Consider the following 23,926-nt stretch of genomic DNA (forward strand, 5'->3'; position numbering starts at 1 on the left):
ATATGATAATGTTGTTCTATGCTACCATGTTTATGCCTTTTGCTTGAGGACAAGCAAAGATTCAAGTGTGGGGGAGTTTGATGAGTCATTTATTACCTATTTCTAGATATTATTTAGTTTAGTTTTAATTAGATTTTAGTTTATTTTATATTAATATTATTTCCTTTTTAAGATAGTTTACTACAAATTGCATTTTATTATATTTCAGGAATGAATATTGGATGGATTGAGTCTTGGAGCAAAAGAAAGGGACTTGGAGCTGATTCGGTACGAAAATACAAAGATTGGAAGACAAAATATGTCTCCCCTAAAGTCAGAAGCTTGGCACGGCCCGTGCTAGCATTGGCACGGCCGTGCCACCCTCCAGAGTCACTTTTGCTGCTTTTGCTTAGATTTTAAGCTACTCTATTTTAGCCCGCAGTTTCTTGTGGAACATTCCAAGTAATGTAATTGCTTAGATTTTAAGTCGAATGTATGCTATAAATAGAGTAGCTATCCATCACAAATATTCATCTTTTCTTGGAATGCAATATGTGACAATTGTCTTTCTAATAAAAGTTCATTTTACTTTCTTGTTATTTACTTTTATGTTTTCTCTCTTCTTCTCCTTGTCTACAATGAACGTCAGTGAGTAGACTTCTCTTGTCTTGGGATTGTTGGATAAGTCTAATGACATAATCCTAATCAAACCAAACTTTAAACCCTAATCTTATGTAACCCTAATTCGTTATCTAAATTCACCGCTTTAACATGGATCAACCATTATCAAACTGTGGAAACGAAAGTGGAGGGTTTGATAATTGTTTATCCATCATCTCAAATATCAATTCATAAAACGAAAGTGGAGCTTTGATATTCGAACAAGTGAATTTAGACAAAGATTGTAAAGGCAGCGAAATAGTCTTTACAATCTTTGAGACATATAGTTTCGATCTTCAAGGGAACTAATAATGATCAAGTCAGCGAAATAGGCTTGGTTGTTAGAGGAACCAAAATCTAATAGTAATCAAGTCAGCGAAATAGGCTTGGTTGCTAGAGGAACAAAAGAGAAACTGTCTTGAGAAATTAGGTCTAACATAAGGTTATAAGTTTAATAGTTTGGTTTGTGAAGGACTTGTCATTAGGATGAACCAATAATTCCGAGGCTTTTATCTTTTCTTTTGTTGTTTTTCTTTTAATTAAAAATACAAACTTTTCTACCTTCTAAACCTTCAGTCTAATTATTATTTAAAGTTAATTGAATTCATAACTCCTTGTCGGAACGATACTCATCTTTTACTACTTCGGTAAGACCGTGCACTTGCGGTTTTATCCCATCAGCAGTAACCTTGGGCCTCCATCAGCTTGGAAGACATTTTAATATTTTTTTAATTATGTCATCGGCAGAATAAGTTTTCCCAAGTGATCTTAATTCATTTACTATAGATGTGAATCTAGAGTACATTTCATCAATGTTATTTTATTCATTCATTTCGAAGATTTCAAATTTTCTTACACCGATATCTATTCTTGTTTCTTTTACGTGCCTTGTTCCTTCATGATTGATTTTTAAAGTATCTCAAACCTTTTTTGCAGTATCACATTCATCAACTCTTTCACTTTCTTCCATGCTTAATCTGCATGATAGATAGACTCGAGCTTTAGAATTTAAGATTATTTTTTCTTTATTTTCTTTTGATCATGGCGCCTCTGGTGTAACTGTTTCTACTTTAGTAGTTGCATCAGTTGTTTTAGGTACTTCATTTTCATCAGTGATTACTTACCACATGTCTACATCTTAGGATCTTAGGAATAGATCCATTTTTTCTTTCAAGAAGTAGTAGTTCTTTCCATCGAAGAACGGTGGTCTTGTGTATGATAGGCCTTATGGTATGTACTTTTCTTTTGACATTGCTTCTTCCTGAATCTTTTTCTCTAGCACTTGTTAGGTGCTTAGTTTAGAGCTCAGACTCTGATGCCAATGGAAGTAGTAATAAACGTCGCGCATGATAACAAATATGATATCATGATTTTATTATAATTAAATAAAACAATTACTCTCATAATTATTTAAATATTTTAAAAATGGTAGGTAATTAATTATAATATCAAATACATGATATCATTATTTTAAAAATGACAACATTTTAAAAATAACATAATATCATGATAATAAATTAGAAATAAATTCCTAATTCGATAGTTACTTACTCAACCTATACTCACAATAAAAATTACAAAGGCAAGTCAAATATCATAAGAAAATAGTTTTTTTTTTTTTTTTTCATAAATCTCTGGTATATCAAACATGATATTTAAGCAGAATATAATTAGTATGTCATATCATGCCTCGTTATCTTGACCATCAAACAAACCCTATTTAACTCGAACTAACTGAATTATAGATTTTCTAAAAATTCACTTTAAATATTACGGGCCTGTTTATTCACTTTTTAAAAACATATTTTATTTTTTAAAAAGTGAAAAACTAAAAAAGTTGTTTGGTACACTTGTTTTACAAAAGTAATTTTAAAAACTGATTTGTGTTTCAGAGCTTTGAGAACTAAAAAAGCAAACCAGCTCAAATTAGTTTTGCTTTTTAACTTTTGGTTTTGAAAACAAGAAAAAGGCGGACAAGGTGCCATTTTTCATTAATGATAATTGGGTAATTATGAGAATTTTTTTCCTACACTCATTTTAATATTTTTAGAAGCTATCCTAGCTTGTTCATCGTTATTATTCTTACATGCTCTGGACATCTAAAAAATTACTTTTAAATTGTGACTCATATATTTTGTGAAAATAAAATAAAAAATGTAACTCATATTTTGTGAAAAAGAAAAGATCTAGCAAGGATGAGATTGTGAAGCTCAAAAAAAAGTTAAATGGTGAATTTCAGATGAAAGATCTTGGTCTGATGAAGAGAGTTCTTGGAATTGATATCTTGAGGAATCGTAACAAAGGAAAACTTTTCTTATCTCAACTAAGTTATTGTAAGAAGTTGGTGGAGCGTTTTAGAGTGTCAAACTCTAAAACCGTTAGCACTCCCTTGGATCACCACACAAAGTTGTCCATAAAACAACGTCCTCAAACCGAGGATGAGGAGAAAGCGATGGAAAATACTCCCTATGCAAGTGGGGTTGAAAGCATCATGTATGAAAGGGTTTGCAGTAGACCAGACTCAACTTATGTGGTTAGCATCGTGAGTCGGTTTATGGAAAATCCGGGTATTGTGCATTGGCAAGCTTTGAAGTGGGTGTTGAGGTATTTGAATGGGTCTTTGAAGGGTGGTTTGAGGTACACAAGCATTGCTTGGAAGTACTCCAGCATGTGAGAAGATTCATTCAAGCCAAAGTGCCATCCACTTGGCGAATCATCAAGTGTATCATTAGAGGATAAAGCCCATTGACATTCGCTTGCACTTTGTGAAAGACATGATTGAATCGAAAGAGATTGTGGTGGAGAAAGTTGCATCGAAAGAGAATCTGGCGGATGTGTTCACTAAGTCATTACCTAGATCAAGGTTCAAGAATTGCTTGGACTTGGTCAATTTTGTTGAAGAGTAATTCCCTATTGGAGAGAGAATCATGGTGGTTGATGGTTAAATTGACATCATCACCAATTTAGAGTCAAGGTGGAGAAATGTTGTATACTGACTCAAAATTGAAGGTTGAAGGAGATAAAAATCGTGGCCCGATTTTGAGTGTGTTTTGAAGCATTCCTCTTGACAAAAATGGGGGCTCGATTTTCATGATAATGATGAGTTCCTGCTGTGTACGAAGGTGAAATCGGGGCACAATTTGCTGGCTTCGGGGAACGATTTTCTCGATTTCTAAACACTATTTAAGGCTTCATTCTTCATGATTTGTGTGTGTCTTAGAGAGAGAAACTTGAAAATACAAAGGAGGTAACTTTAGGGTTGAGTGTCTTTGTAGTGAGGTTCTCTTGGGTTGGGAAACATTGTAATCACCTTGAGTAGTGAGATTTCATCGAGAGTGTGGGTGACTTGAAAAATGAGTAGAAATTAGGTTTTGTTCTTTGTGAGCTTTTAAGCTAATTTCTTGTAACCCATTTGTATCACTTTTATCTTATTGGATTGGAGAGCTGCTCTCTCCCCCAGAGTAGGTCATACTGAACTAAACTGGGTAAACAATCTTTGATGTGTTTGTTCCTTTCTTTCATTGCTTATCTTTATTGTTTTGATTATGCATGTGGCGTTGTTCTACATTAAGACTTAGGTCTTTTTTTTTTGTTGTTGTTGCTTATGGCTACTTTACTCATTGATTACTACTTTCTTTGCTCCACACATTTTTGTTTCATTGGTATGATAAGACTTGGGTCTTTTTTTTTGTTATTGTTGTTGCTTGAGTGTATTATGCTTATTGATTACTACTTCCTTTGCTCCACACATCTTTGTTTCATTGCTGTGATTTTGTAGGAATTAACAACACTTTTTATTAAATTATATAATAATTCTATGACCCTCAAATAATAAATAATTAATTTAATTAAGTTCCTATATCGTATTTTAAAAATTGAGGCTATTGCATTGTCTAGATCGAATAAAAGCAATATTTTTTAATTGATGATATATAACAAAGAAATTAATAATTTTTCAATCTTTTCTTCTCTAAATTACTATTTTAATTGTATCATGATCATGCTATATAAAAACCTTATGAAATTTCGAGTTAACTTCCTCTATTGTAAAGAAATCAAAATAGGTTAATAAACAATTGCATGATGGTATATTATAAGGTGACTTAAATTAGTGGAATCTGGACACTTGCTCTGATGTCCTTATTGTTAAATAAGAAAAATTCTTATGCATTATGTCATCAATTAAAAAAACTCCAACCTATAATAATTATAATAATTTGTCATTGAAACAAAAATGTTATACGATACCTTCTTGCAGAGAGCCTCTTAAGCTTGTTGATCAATTTCCACTATTCAAAAACAGAAAATAGAAAAGACAAAGGAAACACCATGTCCATGGCAGAGTTGGTTGGTGGAGCGTTTCTTTCATCATTCTTTCAGGTGGCTCTTGAGAAATTGTCTTCCAATGATTTCATTGACTATTTTCGTGGAAGCAAACTTGATGATAAACTGCTAGAGAAACTTCTAATAACACTCAATTCTATCAACCGTGTGTTGGAAGAAGCGGAGATGAAGCAGTACCAAAGCATGTCCGTGAAGAAGTGGCTTGATGATCTTAAACATAATGCATATGAGGTTGACCAGCTGTTAGATGAGATTGCAACTGATGCACCATTGAAGAAGCAGAAATTTGAACCTTCTACTAGCAAGGTATTCAACTTCTTTTCATCTTTCATTAATCCATTTGAATCTAGGATCAAAGAATTGCTAGAGAAGTTAGAATTTCTTGCGAAGCAAAAGGATATGCTCGGACTGAAACAAGACACCTGTGCTAGTAGTGAAGGTGGACTCAGTTGGAAACCCTTGATAAGATTTCCAACTACATCTTTGGTGGATGGATCGAGCATATATGGTAGAAACGGTGACAAAGAGGAGTTAGTCAACTTTTTACTGTCTGACATAGACAGCGGCAACCAAGTACCAATAATCAGCATAGTGGGTCTCGGTGGAATGGGTAAGACCACTCTTGCTCAGCTTGTGTACAATGACCGCAGGATGAAAGAGCATTTTGAACTTAAAGCTTGGGTCTACGTTTCAGAAACTTTTGATGTTGTTGGACTTACCAAAGCAATTCTGAGGTCATTTCACTCTTCAACACATGCTGAAGAGTTTAATCTGCTCCAACATCAATTGCAGCACAAACTAACTGGTAAGAAATATTTGCTTGTTTTAGATGATGTCTGGAATGGGAATGAGGAAGGTTGGGAGCGCTTACTACTTCCCCTATGCCATGGATCTACTGGAAGTGGAAGTAAAATTATTGTGACAACTCGTGACAAGGAGGTAGCATCTATCATGAAGTCCACCAAGGAGCTTAATTTAGAGAAACTGAATGAAAGTGAATGTTGGAGAATGTTTGTGAGACATGCTTTTCACGGAAGGAATGCAAGTGAGTATCCAAATCTTGTATCAATTGGCAAGAAAATTGTAGATAAGTGTGTAGGGTTTCCATTAGCTGTAAAAACGTTGGGAAATCTCTTGCGAAGAAAATTCTCTCAACGTGAATGGGTTAGGATATTGGAGACCGATATGTGGCATTTATCAGAAGGTGACAATAACATTAATTCAGTACTGAGATTGAGTTACCATCATCTCCCTTCCATTCTTAAACGTTGTTTTTCTTATTGTTCCATATTTCCCAAAGGTCACATTTTTGACAAGCGTGAATTAATCAAGCTTTGGATAGCGGATGGTTTGTTGAAGTGTTGCGGAAGTGACAAAAGTGAAGAAGAGTTGGGTAATGAGTTATTTGTTGATCTAGAATCAATTTCATTTTTCCAGAAATCAATACATGACGATAAGCGTTTTGTAATGCACAATCTTATCAACGATTTAGCAAAATCGATGGTAGGAGAATTTTGCTTGCAGATAGAGGATGATAAGGAGCGACATGTCACTGAAAGGACACGACACATTTGGTGTTCTCTTCAATTAAAAGATGGTGATAAAATGACACAACACATTTATAAGATTAAGGGATTACGTAGTTTAATGGCACAAGGCGGCTTTGGTGGCAGACACCAGGAGATATGCAACACAATACAACAAGATTTGTTTTCAAAGCTAAAATGTTTGCGGATGTTATCATTGAAACGTTGTAACCTTCAAAAGTTAGATGATAAGATAAGCAATTTAAAGCTTATGCGTTATCTAGACCTATCTCTCACAAAGATTAAAAGGTTGCCTGATTCCATTTGTAACCTATATAATTTACAGACACTACTATTGGCATATTGTCCATTAACTGAGCTCCCTTCAGATTTTTACAAACTTACAAACTTACGTCATCTTGATCTGGAAGGCACTCTTATAAAGAAGATGCCAAAAGAGATAGGGAGGCTAAACCATCTTCAGACTCTGACTAAATTTGTTGTGGTAAAGGACCATGGGTCTGATATTAAGGAGTTGACGGAACTCAACCAGCTTCAAGGGAAACTTTGTATTTCAGGGTTAGAAAATGTCATTATTCCTGCAGATGCGCTAGAAGCAAAATTAAAAGATAAGAAGCATTTGGAAGAATTACATATCATATACAGTGCTTATACCACTAGAGAAATCAATAATGAAATGTCTGTCTTGGAGGCTCTTCAACCAAATAGCAACCTTAATAACTTGACCATCGAACACTACCGCGGCACTAGTTTTCCAAATTGGATTCGGGATTTTCATTTGTCCAGTTTAGTATCTCTAAATCTGAAAGGATGTCAACTTTGTTCCCAGTTGCCACCATTTGAGAAGTTTCCCTATCTCAATAATCTTTGTATTTCAAGCTGTCCTGGAATAGAGATCATTAATTCAATTGATGTTCCATTCAGGTTCCTTGAAATTTTGCGATTTGAGGACATGTCCAATTGGAAGGAATGGTTATGTGTTGAAGGTTTCCCTTTGCTTAAAGAGCTTTCTATACGTAATTGTCCAAAATTGACAAAATTTCTACCCCAACACCTTCCTTCTTTGCAGGGATTGGTGATTATTGATTGCCAAGAGTTGGAGGTTTCAATTCCCAAGGCTTCTAATATTGGTGAACTACAATTGGTAAGATGTGAAAACATTTTGGTAAATGATCTACCTTCCAAATTAACAAGCGCCGTCCTGTATGGAAATCAAGTCATTGCGTCTTACCTAGAGCAAATTCTATTCAACAATGCCTTTCTTAAGAGATTGAATGTTGGTGCCATCGATAGTGCAAATCTAGAATGGTCCTCTTTGGATTTGCCTTGCTATAAGTCTCTTGGCTTCCTTTCTATAAGAAACTGGCACTCCTCGTTTCCATTTTCCCTACACTTGTTCACCAATCTTAAATCTTTATACTTGTACGATTGTCCACAACTGGAGTCATTTCCAAGGAAGGCAACCCTCCCTGCCTGACCAGGCTTGAAATAATCAAGTGCCCAAAACTAATTGCTTTGAGAGGGGAGTGGGGTTTGTTCCAACTCAATTCTCTAAAAGATTTCATTGTTGGTGATGACTTTGAAAATGTGGAGTCCTTCCCAGAGGAGAGTCTGCTACCAGATAATATTGACTCTCTTAGCTTGAGAGAATGTTCAAAGTTAAGAATAATAAACTGCAAGGGTCTTCTCCACCTTAAATCTCTCACATCTTTATCTATTCAACATTGCCCCAGTCTCGAACGCTTGCCGGAGAAGGGTCTACCAAACTCCCTTTCTCAGTTGTTCATTCATAAATGTCCATTACTTAAGGAGCAGTACCAAAAGGAGGAAGGAGAGTGCTGGCATACAATTTGTCACATCCCAGTTGTGAATATAATTAACTGATTAGCTGCTGAAAAGAGAAGGTACACATTGGTTATGCTGTCATGCACTTTTCTTGAAATTGCACAAGTACTATAAATAATATAGACCTCACTATATCTTCTAAATTTATGTTTTGACTGTTATTGGTGCCAATAAATGTGTGTGTGTGAGAGAGAGTTCTAAAGCAGCTTAATTTGATTTCTTATCTAGCAAGCAAGCATATGAATAATCAACATGTTTATTTTATGGAAGACATTAAAATATTGATGAATTACTGATTAGGACTTGAATTTTCTTTTCTGGTCGACTGCAGGTTTTAAAAAGGAAGCAAAGCAAAAAGTTGTGTAATGCAATTTATGTAAGAAAAAAATAGAGAATGAGATGGATGTTAGGGAATGCCTGGACTGTGGTGGATAGGGCTAGCTTTAAGAGTAATGAAGATTATACCATGTATTAAAATGTTCTATCATTATGCTTTGGAATCATTAGCACTCTTTGAATTCATTTGATTTAATTTTTGTTCTTCCAGATCTTTCTTTTTCTCCTCTTTTCTTTGCTTTGCTTTTTATTAAAGATATAGAGGTTACTATTCCCTCCGTTTCATACTGAATGTCACTTTAGCCAAAAAAATTTGTTTTAAAATGAATATCACTTTACATTTTTAGTACAATTTTAATTTTTTTCTCCCAACTTTACCCTCAATAAATACTCCAACTTTTCTCTCGCACAATTTTCAATGCAACTTTAAGTTTGTCTTTTTCTTGGGCAGTTTAGTAAAAGTGTTATGTCTAATAATTATTTCATTTCATTTCTTAATTTGTATGCAATTGGCCAAAACGACACTCATTTTGAAACGGAGGGAGTAACTAATAACAAACTACTACCTCCGTTTTAAAATGAGTGTCGTTTTAGCAAAAAATAATTGTTTCAAAATGAATGTCAGTTTCAGTTTCCAATTTAATAATAACTTTTTCTTTTCAATTGTACCCTTCAATTAATACTATATATACTACTTCCAAAAGTATTATTTTCTTTTAATAAAAAACAAATCAATACTCCCTCCGTCCCAAATTGTATGACGTTTTGGGCATTTCACACATATTAAGAAATGTAATTAATATTGTGTGGGAAAAAGATATATATTATGAGTTGTTTTACAAAATTGTCCTCAATAAATGATATGGGAAAGATAAATGAAGGAATTGAAAGAAGAGAGAGTAATAAATAGTTAAGGATATAATAGGAAAAATAACATTAATTTTTCATTGGTATTGTAAATCGACATACAATTTAGGACAAATATTTTTTCTAAAGCGACATACAATTTAGGACGGAGGAAGTAGTTGGTTAGGATAATTTAGTAAGATAACATCTCTTTCTTTTAATTAATGTATTTCTTAATATAAGTGAAAACTTTAAACTACATTCATTTTGAAACTAAATGAGTATTAACTAACTACTAATTAACTAACTATACCTCTAATGCTTCTTTTTGTATTGATGGTAATTGTGGGTTCCCAACAGTAATTATTGCATGCTACCACATGGTGGGGAGAGCTCTGATGAAAGACCTGTTTTAAACACACTAAATCTGGTTCAACAATTCTAACCCAAAGCCACTTTGATTTCTAAGACATGCATCTAAGCAGTCTACAAAACTGTTAAGTGTAAACTAGTAGAATTAATGGATTGTTTAGGTAAAAAATTAGGCAAATTCTATAGTACACTTAACAATTTGAGTGTAGGGGTACATCAAATTATTAAATTAATAATTAAACGAGTTATTTTTTTTTTAAGAAAAAGAACTGGTTTCTATCATTGACAATTACAATAATTAAATCGTATTTACCAAAAGCGTCGACGAAATAAAATTTACATTTTTTTTTAATTTTTGTTACATATAACAAAGAATATTGATTATTTTTTATGAGAAAATGTAAAAAATTTAATATAATTCTTATAAACAATGAAATGATATTTTTTCTTATAAAATGATGTTTTCTAAAATATATATATTGATGAATAACTCTTTATTTCATAAAATAATCGTTAAATTATAAATTTTTGAAGTAAGAGTACACTGCCAGAAAAAGCAAAATTAGTGAGGGAAATTAGTGACGGAAAAAATGAAATTTCTCACAAATTTCACGGTCGCAAAATTTAGTGACGGAATTAGAGAGGGATTTCACGTTTTCCCTCACAAAATTTCCCTCACTAATTTTTGTTTTTTTAATAGTGGTACCAGTACACCTCAATTTATGAGGTGTACCGTAGAAGTCCCCAAAAAATTATATGAAAATAGGCATTAGAGTCGAATTTAGAAAACTACATGCATGTTCAAGCAGATATGCTTTAGTCTATCAACCTACATATTCTAAGAAAACTATTTTCCTATCAACACAAGGTGGAATTTCACACCAATGTTTCCTTCCATTTTTTCCATATTGATGCAATCATGCACATGATCTTTACTTGTTCTCAAATTAACAATAACAAGCTTTTGACCCGCGTGTTGCGCGGATGCTTTGAATTATTTATTTACACAAGGTATTTAATTGAATGTACTTCTATAAGAATAGATGAATTTTTAGGCATTTTAATTTACTATGCTTAAAATTTTGGATTGTTAAATCATACTTGAATATATTAATTCACAAGTGTTTTATTTGAATTTTCCTTTGTTGTGGGTTTTTCTATTCAAACCATCCAATTTAAGGAAACATCCAATAACATTTGGCACAAGTAGTAGATATTTGAGTTCTTTAAGCATTTGGTCTAGGGTATCTGGACTGGACTTTGCATATGAAAAGAACTCGAGCATTACTTTTTCCACCCTATGCCTTTCTCGCACGCCTTATTTTTTTTCAAAATTATCCTCGGAGCATTCCAGATTATATAATCTGGAATGATGTTTTCTTTTGTTAAAGGGTGAAAAAATGAGTAATCGGATTTTCGGACTACTTGATCAGATTGCTCCGAAACTTTCCCAGAAAATCAAAAAAAAATCAAGGACCATGACTCCCGTAGAAGGAACTTTTTACGGGATTCCGCCCCTCAAAATCCAAAATTCCATCGTTTAGACCCTTTTTTCATTTTTTTTTTCAATTTTTCATATTCTCAGAAAAATCCAAAAAAATTTGCATTAGTTTTATTTTATTTTTAGAATTCTTTAGTGCTATTTTTATATTTTTATGATTTTATTTGACAGATTTTTAGCATTTTTTACTTAACTTTTTTGTTGTTTTTAAAAGTAAAACTCAAAACTATTGAAATGTGAGAGAGTCATGAATCCGGATTTTAAAATCCGGAATGCACAAGGGCATTTTTGAAAATTTTACTGGATGTGGGAGAAGATCATGGATGGGAAAAATACTAGTCAAAGAACTCAATCTAGATTAGTGGATCACAATTACCTCAAGGGGTCAGCTTTGTTGTTGGACAAAATGTTATACCTTAAAAAAAATAATATAAGGAAAGGAAATCAAGTTATCTCCTTTTCCGTTCTAAAAATAGATGACCATAATTTTCGAAATTGGACCATCGTTTTGGTTTGGTTCAAAGATATTAAAGACAAGGTTGTTCTATTATATATATATATAACTACAAAAAAATATTTTTCTACCCAAAATGTGCAAAATGGTCGAAATCAGAGAACTATAGCAATACAAAATAGAGAAAATGTGACGTAAAGCAGAGATTAGCAAGCGAAAATGACAAATTTGCAAGCGACAAACTTGTGATAATAAAATTCTAAAATCCACCAGAAATCAAGATAACTGAAATATTATTGAATAAAAGTACTATAAAAAATAGAAAATAAAACCGAAATTATTAAAATTTAGCTAAAATAAAAATACTATAAAAATACTCTAGAAACCCCTCCTACATCAAAATGGATTATAAAGTGATATACCAAATGCAATAAATATCTTATCTTAGCCCGCCCTTATGATTCAAAGGTGTTTTTTTTAAGGAATATTGAAAGGTGTTGTTGCTTTGATTTAGAACAAATCTCAAGAGTTGGATATGGTCTACACATAAATTTTGCAAATTTGAGTAACACACCATCAAAATGATGATTTGTGAATTGTACAACAGATGTAGAAAGAAACAAATTAGACATAAATAATTAAAACTAGTAAAAATAAAATAGGTACTTGGAGACAACTTATAAAATTCTTATACAAGTTTTGCTTGGATCTTTATTTTGCTCTCATGTTCGTTGCCAACATACTTTTCTGCCATTGTTACGATTCTGGTGCTTGGAGGATCAACTGATTGGTGCAGGAGGAGGAGGAACACCATAGTTATGGAAGCGTGGTCGATCATTAACACTAACAGAATTAAGTAGGCGTTCATCTTTGAGATTTCCAAACAAACATGGCAACATGAAGGGAATGAATTAGTAAAACCATGCACAATTTTAATGGAAACATAATTCTATAGATATAAGTTACATAAATGCTTCTCCTACAAAAAGTTACTTACATGCTTCTTTGTGATGATGAGGCTTAATTTTCCATAATGGTACCCTTGCCGTTGCTGCTACTTTCATTGACAATAGAATCATAAACAGAAAAGCCAGGTTTAACATAATACTCTTAAAAGAAGCCATATATCTCATATTGGAGAAATAAATCAAGATTACCAGAAGACTTATGAAAGAACTTGAACTCTATAATTAGTCACTAAGAAAGATTATTATTGAACCTTAAAAAGTAGTTGGCACCGTTTCCCTTTTCCTTTTCCAAGACAGCCTTTTGCTTTTTTTAGCTTATAGATAAGTCTTTGTTTGCTTAATTGATAAGATTCACATTTGTCTTTTAGTATGTAATGTTGCTTAAATAAAGGCATGTACTAGGCATTGTGTAGTATCAATTTTTTTTATTGAAAATATAGTGAGTTTATTTATGGGGACAAAGCGCCAAGGAACGAAAAATGATTGTTGGTAATTTTGTAGGAATATTAACCCTTGTTGTAATAATAAAAAGGGAATTAAAATATAAATCTAAAGCATTAGAATATTCATGTTTTTGATCTGCAACATTGATGTCAAAATTATCGATTGAATCTATGATTGACTGAAGCTTATCTTTCAATATGAATCAAACGAACACCGCAACAAGGCGCAAAATCAAACAACGCCACACAAGACGACAAACAACACAACACCGCATTCGGATGACGAAATCTCAAAAAGCACAAAAGAAAACACTTATGTGGAAATCACTTATTTAAATTGAAAGAAGGGGAAAAAAGATGCAGGGGTGATTCTAGGTCAAAAAAATAACCTAAAACCACTCCTCGACGAGCGAAAGAGAAAGAAAACTTAAAGAGAAGTTGAGGTTAGATAAAGTAGAAATATTTAATTGGTAAGACATTGCTTAATTTATGCAGAGGGCGAGGTTCGAACTCCGGACACTCCACTTCTCCATATTTAAATGCGTGAGCTTCACCTACTAGAGAAAACAATTAAAATACTTAAAGTGATAAACATATACAACCATACATACATATATACATACATATTATTTAAAAGTTTATATGTGCATAATGACGGTGTTTGAACAAAAAAAACCAGAGATAACTCACTTATTGTTTGTGTATAAACAACGACTTTTAAATCGTTCATGTCATATGAAAATAAATATTTTATAAGTTACGAGACATACCGAGTCCGGGGCAAATTTGATAGCTCTAGTTATTTATAAGTTAGATTAGGTTATTAATAGTTGTATAAGCACTCTTGTGCTGTTGTGTTTTCTTTTATTACCTTTTATCAAATTCTTTCCCTTCGACAGCAACTGTTTGGCTTCAACCAAACTTCTTTCTGCTCTGCCTCTTGTCGAACTTCAGAGCTCTTGAACTTCTCCAAATACTAAATCCCAAACTCCCAAAATCTTCATGCTAGCAATGACATTTTTAATTCGTGAAAGATCAAAAAGCCAACTTTTACTGCATTAAATCAACCTGTCGAAATTATAGGCTAACAGGTGGATGAATTAGTAAACCAGAGATAAATTCAAAAGGAAAAATATATAAATAATGAAATTCAACTTTTTTTCTCTACAACAAATTTTATTAATAAAACGTCAATCCGAATATAAGACGTTATTGAATTGAGCTAATGCAAGAAAACAATATTGTTGTAGCAGTAAACTTCTAAAAGCAACAACGAAATACAACAAGCTCTAAAATAACAAAAAATATCAACACAAGGCTACCCATGATGCCAATGTCAACCACCACACCTCTACACCAAAGAACCTCCCTGTTCATAAGTTCTTGCATGCAAGGGATTTCCCTCCAGTTTAATGATAAGCAGTTAGAAATGCAAAGGTCTTCAAAGATACAAGGTTACACACTTCCGGCAGTAATGTCAAACTATTGCAATTGTGGATCTCAAGAGTCAAGAGCGATGAGAGATTCCATATCCAGTCTGGTAACCTGCTGCCGCAAAACCCATCTATAACTAGTTTTCGAAGTGAGTGGTGGTGTGGCTGCAGGCCTTGTAAAATGATCTCATCTTCCTCCATGATCTCATTCTGGTCGACATGATTCCATCGTAATTCCAAATGTTGAAGGTGTCGCTTCTCAACAAGTACTTTTGCAGATTCAATCTCTGCAGCATTATTTCGCAGGAAATTCAACCCTTTTAATTCTAATCTCCCTCTCAGGTTGTTTAGCCTAGCCAACTCATTTACACTTGTACTTCCAGAGTTCAGTACAAAAAGTGTTAGTGTTTGAAGATCAGTCAACTGTCCTAGCCCCCGTGGCATACATCTCAATCTCTCGCAACCATTTAACTCAAGATGCCTGAGACTTCTATTGAGATTTTCTGGCAATATTTCAAGCTTAGAACAATCAGCAAGTTTTAGAGTTTGCAAGTTCAGTAGGCTAGTAATGGTCGGAGGAAGATTTTTAAGTACATTGTTCCGTGATAGATCAATATATCTTAAATGCTTCATTTCTTCAATACTATTTGGGATTTCTTCAATATTCAACCCACAAAGTGTCAACACACGCAAGAACTTTAAGCCTGAGAAGGAAAAAACATCTGACTGAAGCAAACGATTGCTTGCATTCATTTGTGGACTGACCACGTGAAATGTCCTTAACTTGTAGGAAGATGATGATGTTGGTGATAGCCGTATACCCCTACGAGATGACAAATAACGTGTTTTGTTTTCAATGTTTAGTTCTTCTCCTTCAACCACGACATATTCATCCCCGGTCACTACTTGCGCTAGATAATGCATAATGTCATGCATTTTACAGGTACTTATTCCACCACAATCGTCTATAGTAACATCTCGAAAGAAAGACATTGACAGCAAACTCATGAAGTACTCATGACCAACATCTTCTACACGTCTAACATCATTTGATTGTTGAATGAACCCCTCAGCTACCCATAACTGAATGAGTGTCTTCTTTTCAAACATAAAACCTTTTGGAAACAGTGAACAATAGGCAAAGCACTTTTTCAGAAACGACGGAAGATGATCATAACTCAGTTTAAGGATTGAAAAGATATTGTCCTTGTGCTGATCCATCTTTGAAAACTCAGCATCCTTGAAATATTGCCAATCACTCCTGCCCAAATTTCGAGAAAACAAAAGGCTGCCAATAGTTCTTATGGCAAGGGGAATGCCAGCACATTTCTTAACAATGTCCCTTCCTATAGCTAACAACTCCAAATCATTTTGTTCTTTCAACTCGCCGAAAGCCACTCGAAAGAATAGCTCCTGTGATTTTTCTGAATCCAAACCTTCTAACAAAAGGGGTCGATGTGTGTGCGTTATATCTGCCACAGTCTGACTTCGAGTTGTAACAATTATCATGCTTCCTTTTCCTCCTTCCATCAACATATGCTTCAATTGAAGCCACAACTCACGATCCACATTCCACATGTCATCTAGCACAAGCAAAAACTTTTTCTCTTTAATTTTGTTTCTAAGTTGCTGTTGTACTTGATCCATCTGACTATTCTTTTCATCCCCAATGATATCCCAAGATATTTTCTTTATATCAAATTTATCCGAGACATGCACCCACATTTTTAGCTCAAAATGGCTTTGAACATCATTATCATTGTAGACTAGTTGAGCAAGTGCAGTCTTACCTAATCCTCCAATCCCAACTATGGGAATTATAGAAACATTATTTGTTGCATTGTCATCTAGTAGATAACTTTTAATACATTTCTTTTCCTCATCTCTTCCAATAACTTCATCTTTACTCACAAATGAGTAAGTTTGTCTCTGCTCCCTATATGCAATTGGATTCTCCATAGGGCGGTCATTCAGCTGCAGATCATGCTTAGTTTTAGCAATGTCATCTAGCCTCTTTTGGATTGCTTTCATTCGATAGCCCAATTTAATGCCACAGGCAATTTTGTTTGATTTTGAGAAGAAAGCTTGTATCCGTCTTACTCTGTTGTTTCCAGCCATCACTTTTCTTCTCGAAGCTTCAATGGAAAAATCATCTAGTAAATCATCTGCATCATAAAGTACATCTTTCATGTTCTCCAACCAATTGCTAACTTGATGATTATTGGCCTTGGACTCTGCATCAAGAAACACGGCTTTTATCATGGAGACGGTGTTCTTCATTCGCTCATTGTCATCTTTGAGATTCCAAAAGATTTGAAGGTCTTTGTAAGCTGCAGAGCTCAACTTTTCCAAGACTGTAACAGCAAGGTCTTCCATCCTTTGGCAAATGAAGTTAACACAAGTATGAGTAAAACTAATCACGTGGTCACATGTATAAAATGGATTTAAATGGTCTCTTTTTTTAATTAATTGAAGACTCGGTGATGGAGAAAGATTATATGGATTGTCTAGGTTTAAAAATCACGCAGTCACTGCAGTTCGCAAATTGAAACTGTTATATGAAAAACAGACGACTCAAACTCAAAACTTGCGTTTTGAATGCTATTCACTAAAGTCTGAAAGCAAATTGTTGAATCTCCATTTGATGGTCCTAACTAACTGACTGCAGTGACTAAATGAGTTTCAATTGCAACAAATATAGAGAGAGAGTTACCTGGTTTCGAAATCGGAATCAAGAAACAGAATCAATAGCTGTATTGGAATGCTTGTGTTGAGAAGTGAAAAATCAGCCACTCACCGCAGTTAGCAACCTGAAACCATTAGATGAAAATCAGATGTTTCAAGCTCTTAGTTTGTGCTTTTTTCCTCAATAAAATTATGCAGCTAGCAAACACATGTGAACTAATGTTTTTATCACATAGACTTGTAAGCAGATTATAAAAAGAATAATTAACAATAAACCCTTAATTTAGCTCCTCAAATATCACTCTCTAATTAGCAGGTTTGAAAAAGAATAATTAACAACAAACCCTGAATTTAGTTCCTCAAATATCACTGTCTATCCTACTCAGTAATGAAAAGGATAAGTAGTCTCAAGTATATAAAATTTAGTTTGAATAATGCTACTAAAAGGTTATAGATTGATATCATAAACTTTAAAAAGAACATGACATGAATTTCAAACTGCATCCTACAAGCTTTTCATTCATAATTTTCTTCACAGACTATAGGATTAGAATTAATTCGATAATGAGGAAACTACGTAGATGATACACGGATACTTGAGGAAATTAATTGGATGCTTTCCCAATATTTATGGCTGGTTTGGATAAACAGCTTATAGCACAAACACTTATTATTATAAGTACTTATGTATAAGTTTGCATAAGCTTTTTTTTATACCAAAAGGTGAAATAACGTTAAATTATTTTCGTATATGCTATAAGTTGTTTTAAGTTATATTGGAGAACTTATGAAAATAAGTTAAAAACAGCTTATGGAAATTGTCATAAGCTGTTTTCCAAAATTCTACCAAAGAATCCCACAAAACATGTCAATAAACAAGCTCAAATAAGCCAATTCAATTAGGCCCTCAATCCATTATGTCATTTGAACATCAAAATAACAAACATTCAAAGTGACGCCATGTAGGTTTGATCTCTCTTATATGTCTAATTTTGTGGAAACAAGAATTGATTATGAATAAAAATGAGATGAAAGTAAAGTAATTTATTAAAAGTAAAGTAATTTATGTATAGATACATTCATGTAAAAATAAGTTGAATTATAAAATTTCTCAAAAAAAAAAAAGTTGAATTATAAATTGGTGTGTAAAAATCAACTTTAAAATCAAAAGCTACAAATTCAAATTTTAAATAGAATCAATTCAAGATAAAATCAATTATATTGATAAGCAACCACACATGTGAAAATGAATTCTACTGTATCAATTTTGGTTAGTGCATGTGTTACAAGTGTTAAATAAAATACACAAATTCCAGATTACCTTATTTAGAAATAGGAGCAATAAACATTAAGCAAAATCAAGAGTTGTATTGTATTGTAACGTGGCCACTGAGATAATAAAGCATTACCAGAAAAAGAAAAGTGAAGTCAACTCCGGTCAAACATGGGAGCAAGATATTTCCATCCATGCATTTTTTTTTTTTTTTTTGAGGAATTTCCATCCATGCATTATCCTTTGAAATAATAAATTTCAACACCTAACTAACGCCTCATTTAGGTGACGTCTAGCATGATGCACTAGATCAAATACAATATGACTATGGTGGTCTTATTGCCAAAAACATGCAATAGTAAAAATAAAAATTAGGTCTTGATCAGAAAAAAGTGTAAATTTTAGTTTCTTTTAAGGTAGTGTGAATTTTAGTTGAATAATTACTTATTAATATTTATCATTAACCAATAATAAAAAGTAAGTTTCTTTTATTTTTCATTAATCATTTGCTTTTACTAAAAATCATTGGGTTTGTTCCTGTGAGCTTAGCTCAGTTGGTAAGGACAATGGATAATATATGCAAGATTCGGGATTTGAATCCCGACCACCACAAAAAAAAAATCATTGGGTTTTTTTGGAAAAAAAAAATACAGATAATAATTTTTTTTTACTAAAATCATCGGTTTTACTAGATATTTTCTTACTAATATCCATGTTTTTTTTACTAAAATCATTGATTTATTTAAGGGAAATTCATTGGTATTATTTTTTTTCTTTTGAAAGAGGGAAGCATTTATCTTATTAACCAATTTGCATGCTATTCTTAAATTATAACATAAAAAACACAGAGAATAACTGATGTATTTTTTTTTCAAAGTAATTAATTATATTTCTTGAAATTCAAACAAATGAAATAAAATGGTTTGGGAGGCTTCACTAATAGAGCTGTAAAAAATCTACGGGTTGCTTCATTAGCTCATAAATCTCACTACCAAAAAAATTAGCTCATAAATATATGTGCCCTATTTTTTTCTAAAAATATCTTTTGTTGGGATTTTATAATTTAAATGGAGTTTTGGATTCTATAATTCAAAACATTTCAGAGTTCAACAAATATCATGAAAATTATTCAATGACTTTGTAGAATGAACAATGACTTTATACTAACGGAAATATATATCATCATTATATAAAAAAAAATCATTACATACACATTCATGTATCATTCTAAAAAATCATTATATTGTTTTTAATGATATACATTTTAACTAATCTGCAACAACCATCAAGTCCAAAGCTACAATCATCAAGTCCAAAGTTTTTGTCCTTTTCAATTTTGACACCATCTCAACCTTCATATCAGCAACAACCTTCATCAGTTATTCATTTCTAGAAATAATATTTTCTATGAGCTGCATTTTCCTTTTCATGTTTCTTCGTCATCTTCTACATCAAGTTCACCTTTACCTAAAAGTTTTCTTCAAGCCTCTAAACATGAGTGTTGGCAAAAGGCTATGAAAACTGAACTTGATTCACTTGCTTTGAACAATACATGGTCCATTGTGGATCTTCCTACAAGTAAAACTTCTATTGGTTGTCGTTGGGTTTAGAAAATCAAACATCATGTTGATGGCACTATTGAACGTTAAAAGACACGACTTGTTGCCAAAGGATTTACTCAATTAGACCGGATGGACTATTTTGAGACCTTTAGTCCGGTTGGTCAACTCACTACTGTTAGAGTTCTCTTGGCATTGGCAGCTGCAAAAGGTTGGTTTTTAGAGCATTTAGATGTCAATAACACCTTTTTACATGGCGATTTGAATGAAGAGGTTTACATGTCATTGCCCCCTGGTTTTTCTCTTCCTAATTCTGATAATTACACTAAAGTTTGCAAGTTGCACAAGTCCCTCTATGGCTTAAAACAAGCGAGACGTCATTGGAATCATAAACTCACTACTACTCTTCTCTTTTTGGTTTGTTCTCAGTCTCAAGCGGACTATTCTATGCTCGTAAAAGCCTCAACATCGTCTTTTGTGGCTTTACTAGTCTATGTTGATGACATAGTCTTAGCTGGAAATTTCATGACAGAAATTAATCATATCAAGTATGAAGGTGAGAAAAACACAAGAAGGGGGGTTGAACTGTGTTTTCTTTTTCTCTAAAAAAATACTTCTTCTGATAGTACTTCAGAAGCAGTTTGGAAATGCTTCTGATGTAATGACCAGAATCAGATATGCAGCGGAAAAGATCAAAGCAGAGAAAAGAAGAATAAGACACAAGCAGTTATCCTGGTTCCTTCCACAAATCGGAAGTAGTCCAGTCCCCCTTGCACTTCCAAGGAGATTTCACTATAATCACAAAGATTACAAATGCTCAATACTCTCTAAGTATGAGACTTCTCAAAATGCTCAAGCACACAGGCAAGAGTCTTCCAATGCTCAAGCACTAAGCAAGAGTCTTCCAATGCTCAAGCACGCAGGCAAGAGTCTTCTGATCAAACAAAAATACAGGGAAATATGTTTGACTTGAACACTTCATATACAATCAGTGGTGTTCACAATACAATACAATAAAGACTCTAGACTTTGTGAATTTCTAAGATATATCAAATCAGTGCAGAAATTCAATGTGCTTTGTAGAATCAAATTGACATAGTTTTGGCGCTTTTTAACTTGTATCTCTCTATCTACATTCTTCAAGTCTTCACTCCTTTATATATAGGCGTGAAAGAGACGTTGAGATGAATAGCACGTCTAAAGAGTTGTTGAGTTCCTTTGATCATCCACCAGTAATCCTTTGCTTGATTTGGGTGTAGTCCTTTGAAGAATTAGCTTCAAATTCATTCCCAACTTGAAGGAACATTTCTGCAGGCATGGCTGTTGTCTTGTCTTGTAGCGTAGACAAAAACAGAGTAGTGGAGGTAGTGGTTGTACACTTGTACTTTGTCAACTCTGTTAACGAAGGACAAGTACTCAGTGTTCTCCAAATGACCGTTGATACCTCCCTTTCAATTCTTCGTTTTTCTTAGACGAGGTTGAAATGAGAAACAGCTACTTTGGATCTTCAGTTTGAATTTACGGATCAAATGTAGCTTCTAGTGATGATATCGCTTCTGATGAAAACCTTGCTTCTGATGACCTTCTGCTTTTGATGAGCTTCTGCTTCTGATGACGTCATCACTTCAGAAGCACTTTAGCTTCAGACGCAGTTTTCTTCAGATGCTTCGAATTCCTTTGCTCTCCATTGTTCTTCCAAGACCTATTGAAATTACTTGACTAGCTTTTGGTCCTGTACACTTGAACAATTATTAGCAATAACCAATTGACAATTTTTAATACCTTGTTATCATCAAAACTCATTAAGGTTCATTGTGAAACACATTTTGTTCCATCAATCTCCCCCTTTTTGATGATGACAAACAATAGTATTTAAAATGTTCAATTGTTGTTGATCTAATTAATAAGTTGACTTCTGGGATAGAGGTTTGTAAGCTCTCCCCCTGAGTCTAATAGATCTTTAAGGTGAGGTTTGTAAGCTCCCCCTGAGTTCTATACTCATTAATTAAATTTCAATAAAATACGCACAAGATAATGAAATATCAGAAGTATTTAAAAAAAGGTTCAGAGCACAAAACAAAAAATGGTTCAGAGCAAAGCTCATTAAAAAGTTAACTTAATCAAGTTAATTTAATGGGGCTCAGAGCCTAAAAAATACTATACAACTACTCCCCCTTTTGTCATCAACAAAAAGTAAATAAAACAAAAGAAAGAGTTTGTGTAAAACAGTAATTAACATACGTATCAGAGCAAAAACAAATAAAAATACAGCAATTTAAAATCAGAGCAAAGAAAAATTGTAATTAGCATGAGAAATTATCAATTGATTCAGAAGTAATGATAGACAAGTCAAAGTACAAAGTCAAAGCAATATAATACTTAAAGCAAAAGCTAAACAAGCTAAATTGGTGTGCAACTAAGGTTTGGCTAGCTTAGACACTTGTTCTATTAAGTACTTAATCTGCTCAGACTGCTTTTTGAGTTCTTCTTGTTGCTTGTTTACCATTTCTTCCTTGGCTCTCAGTCTTCTTCTCAGCCCTTCACGAATTCTGTCAGCCCTTGAGATGTAGTCACTCTCTGGATAGAAAGGAGTATTGGCTAACAGAGGCACAAAATCAAGTTCTTTCACTCTTGCAGCTTCATGAAGTTCATCCAGCATATTCTTCAGCATATCAGAATGAGTTGAGATGCATTTTGTACTAAGTTGATCCAGCAGCTCATTAAAATCCTTCTTCAGATCCATCCATTGATCAAGATAGTGAATTGGGGGTACAGGAACTGTTCTGAGAAGAATCAGTCTCTGAATCTCATCACTTAACCTTATAAGCTCTTCATCAATATACTCAGATTCCAGGATGGTGTCTGGAATAGGTGTAGGTTCAGGGATGGTTGTTTGAGATGTAGAAGGTTGGTCAGAAGTTGTTTGATGTTCAGGAGAAGTTAGATTGATGGTTGATGATTCTGGTTGTTGTTCTGTTTGTTCTGGTTGTTCAGAAACAATGTGTTCAGGAACACTTTGCTCTTGGTCAGAAGCAACTTGTTCAGGAACAGTAGGTTCAGGAACAATTTGCTCAGGGACGGTTTGAGTTTCTTATTGGGTGTTTGTTTGTTGGTTTTCCAAAACAGTCTTTTCAGGGACTGTTTTAGAGGCCTTTGTGGGGGTTGGTTGCATTTCTCCTCCTAGATGTTTTTCTAGGTTGTAAAGTGTTGAGGTATCTTGTTGTTGGGGGTCTTCTGAAGTTGCTTCTGAAACAACTTCAGAGGCTCTTTGTGGGGTTTGGTTATTTTGTGGGTTGGTTTCTGGATGTTGGATACTAACAGGTTCAATTAAGGGTGGTTGGAAGAAATGATCAGCAGGAAAATTTAATTTTTCACAGATTTTTATCCTCTGCTCAGAGAAATTGATTTGCGTCTGCTCAAAGTCTATGGTTCCAGAAATTTTAGATTTTGTAGGTTTGAAGCCAGTGAGGAATTTACTAAGGTGCTGACTCAGAGGAACATCATCTGAGTCAGTGGAAGATGATGAGGAGGGTGAAGATGGAAGGTCAGGAATCTGAGTATTGCTTTTAGCTTTAGGTTGAGAAGGAATACCTAAAGAATGAGCTTCTGGTTGAGCAGCTTCTGAAGCTGGTTCGGAAGAAGTAGCTTCTGAAGTGTGCTTTCCTTTTAGGGCTTGCCTTA

The 23,926-nt window shown here is 33.6% G+C and overlaps 2 protein-coding genes and 1 long non-coding RNA gene across 5 annotated transcripts; 1 reads left to right on the forward strand and 2 right to left on the reverse strand.

Moving 5' to 3' along the window:
• The first annotated feature begins 4,841 nt into the window (after positions 1-4,841).
• LOC11414856 (putative disease resistance RPP13-like protein 1) lies at positions 4,842-8,923 on the forward strand. Its single transcript, XM_039831361.1, has 2 exons — positions 4,842-8,434; positions 8,707-8,923. Exon 1 carries the CDS (start codon positions 4,969-4,971, stop codon positions 8,005-8,007), a length of 3,039 nt encoding a protein of 1,012 aa, XP_039687295.1. The 5' UTR covers positions 4,842-4,968; the 3' UTR covers positions 8,008-8,434; positions 8,707-8,923.
• A 3,483-nt stretch (positions 8,924-12,406) lies between these two features.
• LOC11414857 (uncharacterized) lies at positions 12,407-13,153 on the reverse strand. The gene is made up of 2 exons (XR_003010563.2): positions 12,882-13,153; positions 12,407-12,752 (listed from the first exon to the last, which is right to left on the reverse strand). It is a non-coding gene; the product is annotated as an uncharacterized lncRNA (long non-coding RNA).
• Positions 13,154-14,469: 1,316 nt separating this feature from the next.
• Positions 14,470-18,871, reverse strand: LOC11414858 (disease resistance protein RGA2). Of its 3 annotated transcripts, XM_039832414.1 has the most exons (4): positions 18,735-18,871; positions 17,442-17,538; positions 15,422-17,105; positions 15,217-15,369 (listed from the first exon to the last, which is right to left on the reverse strand). In XM_039832414.1, the coding sequence occupies exons 3-4, from the start codon at positions 17,102-17,104 to the stop codon at positions 15,358-15,360; spliced, it is 1,695 nt and encodes a 564-aa protein (XP_039688348.1). In that variant the 5' UTR covers position 17,105; positions 17,442-17,538; positions 18,735-18,871; the 3' UTR covers positions 15,217-15,357. The 3 variants fall into 3 exon arrangements, with proteins under 3 accessions (XP_003598547.1, XP_039688347.1, XP_039688348.1); XM_003598499.3 differs by having other exon boundaries at positions 14,470-17,105; XM_039832413.1 differs by having other exon boundaries at positions 14,470-17,105; positions 18,823-18,842.
• Positions 18,872-23,926: the final 5,055 nt, after the last annotated feature.

Source organism: Medicago truncatula, chromosome 3 (genome assembly GCF_003473485.1).
Source record: "Medicago truncatula cultivar Jemalong A17 chromosome 3, MtrunA17r5.0-ANR, whole genome shotgun sequence".
NCBI classification, from domain to species: Eukaryota; Viridiplantae; Streptophyta; class Magnoliopsida; order Fabales; family Fabaceae; genus Medicago; species Medicago truncatula.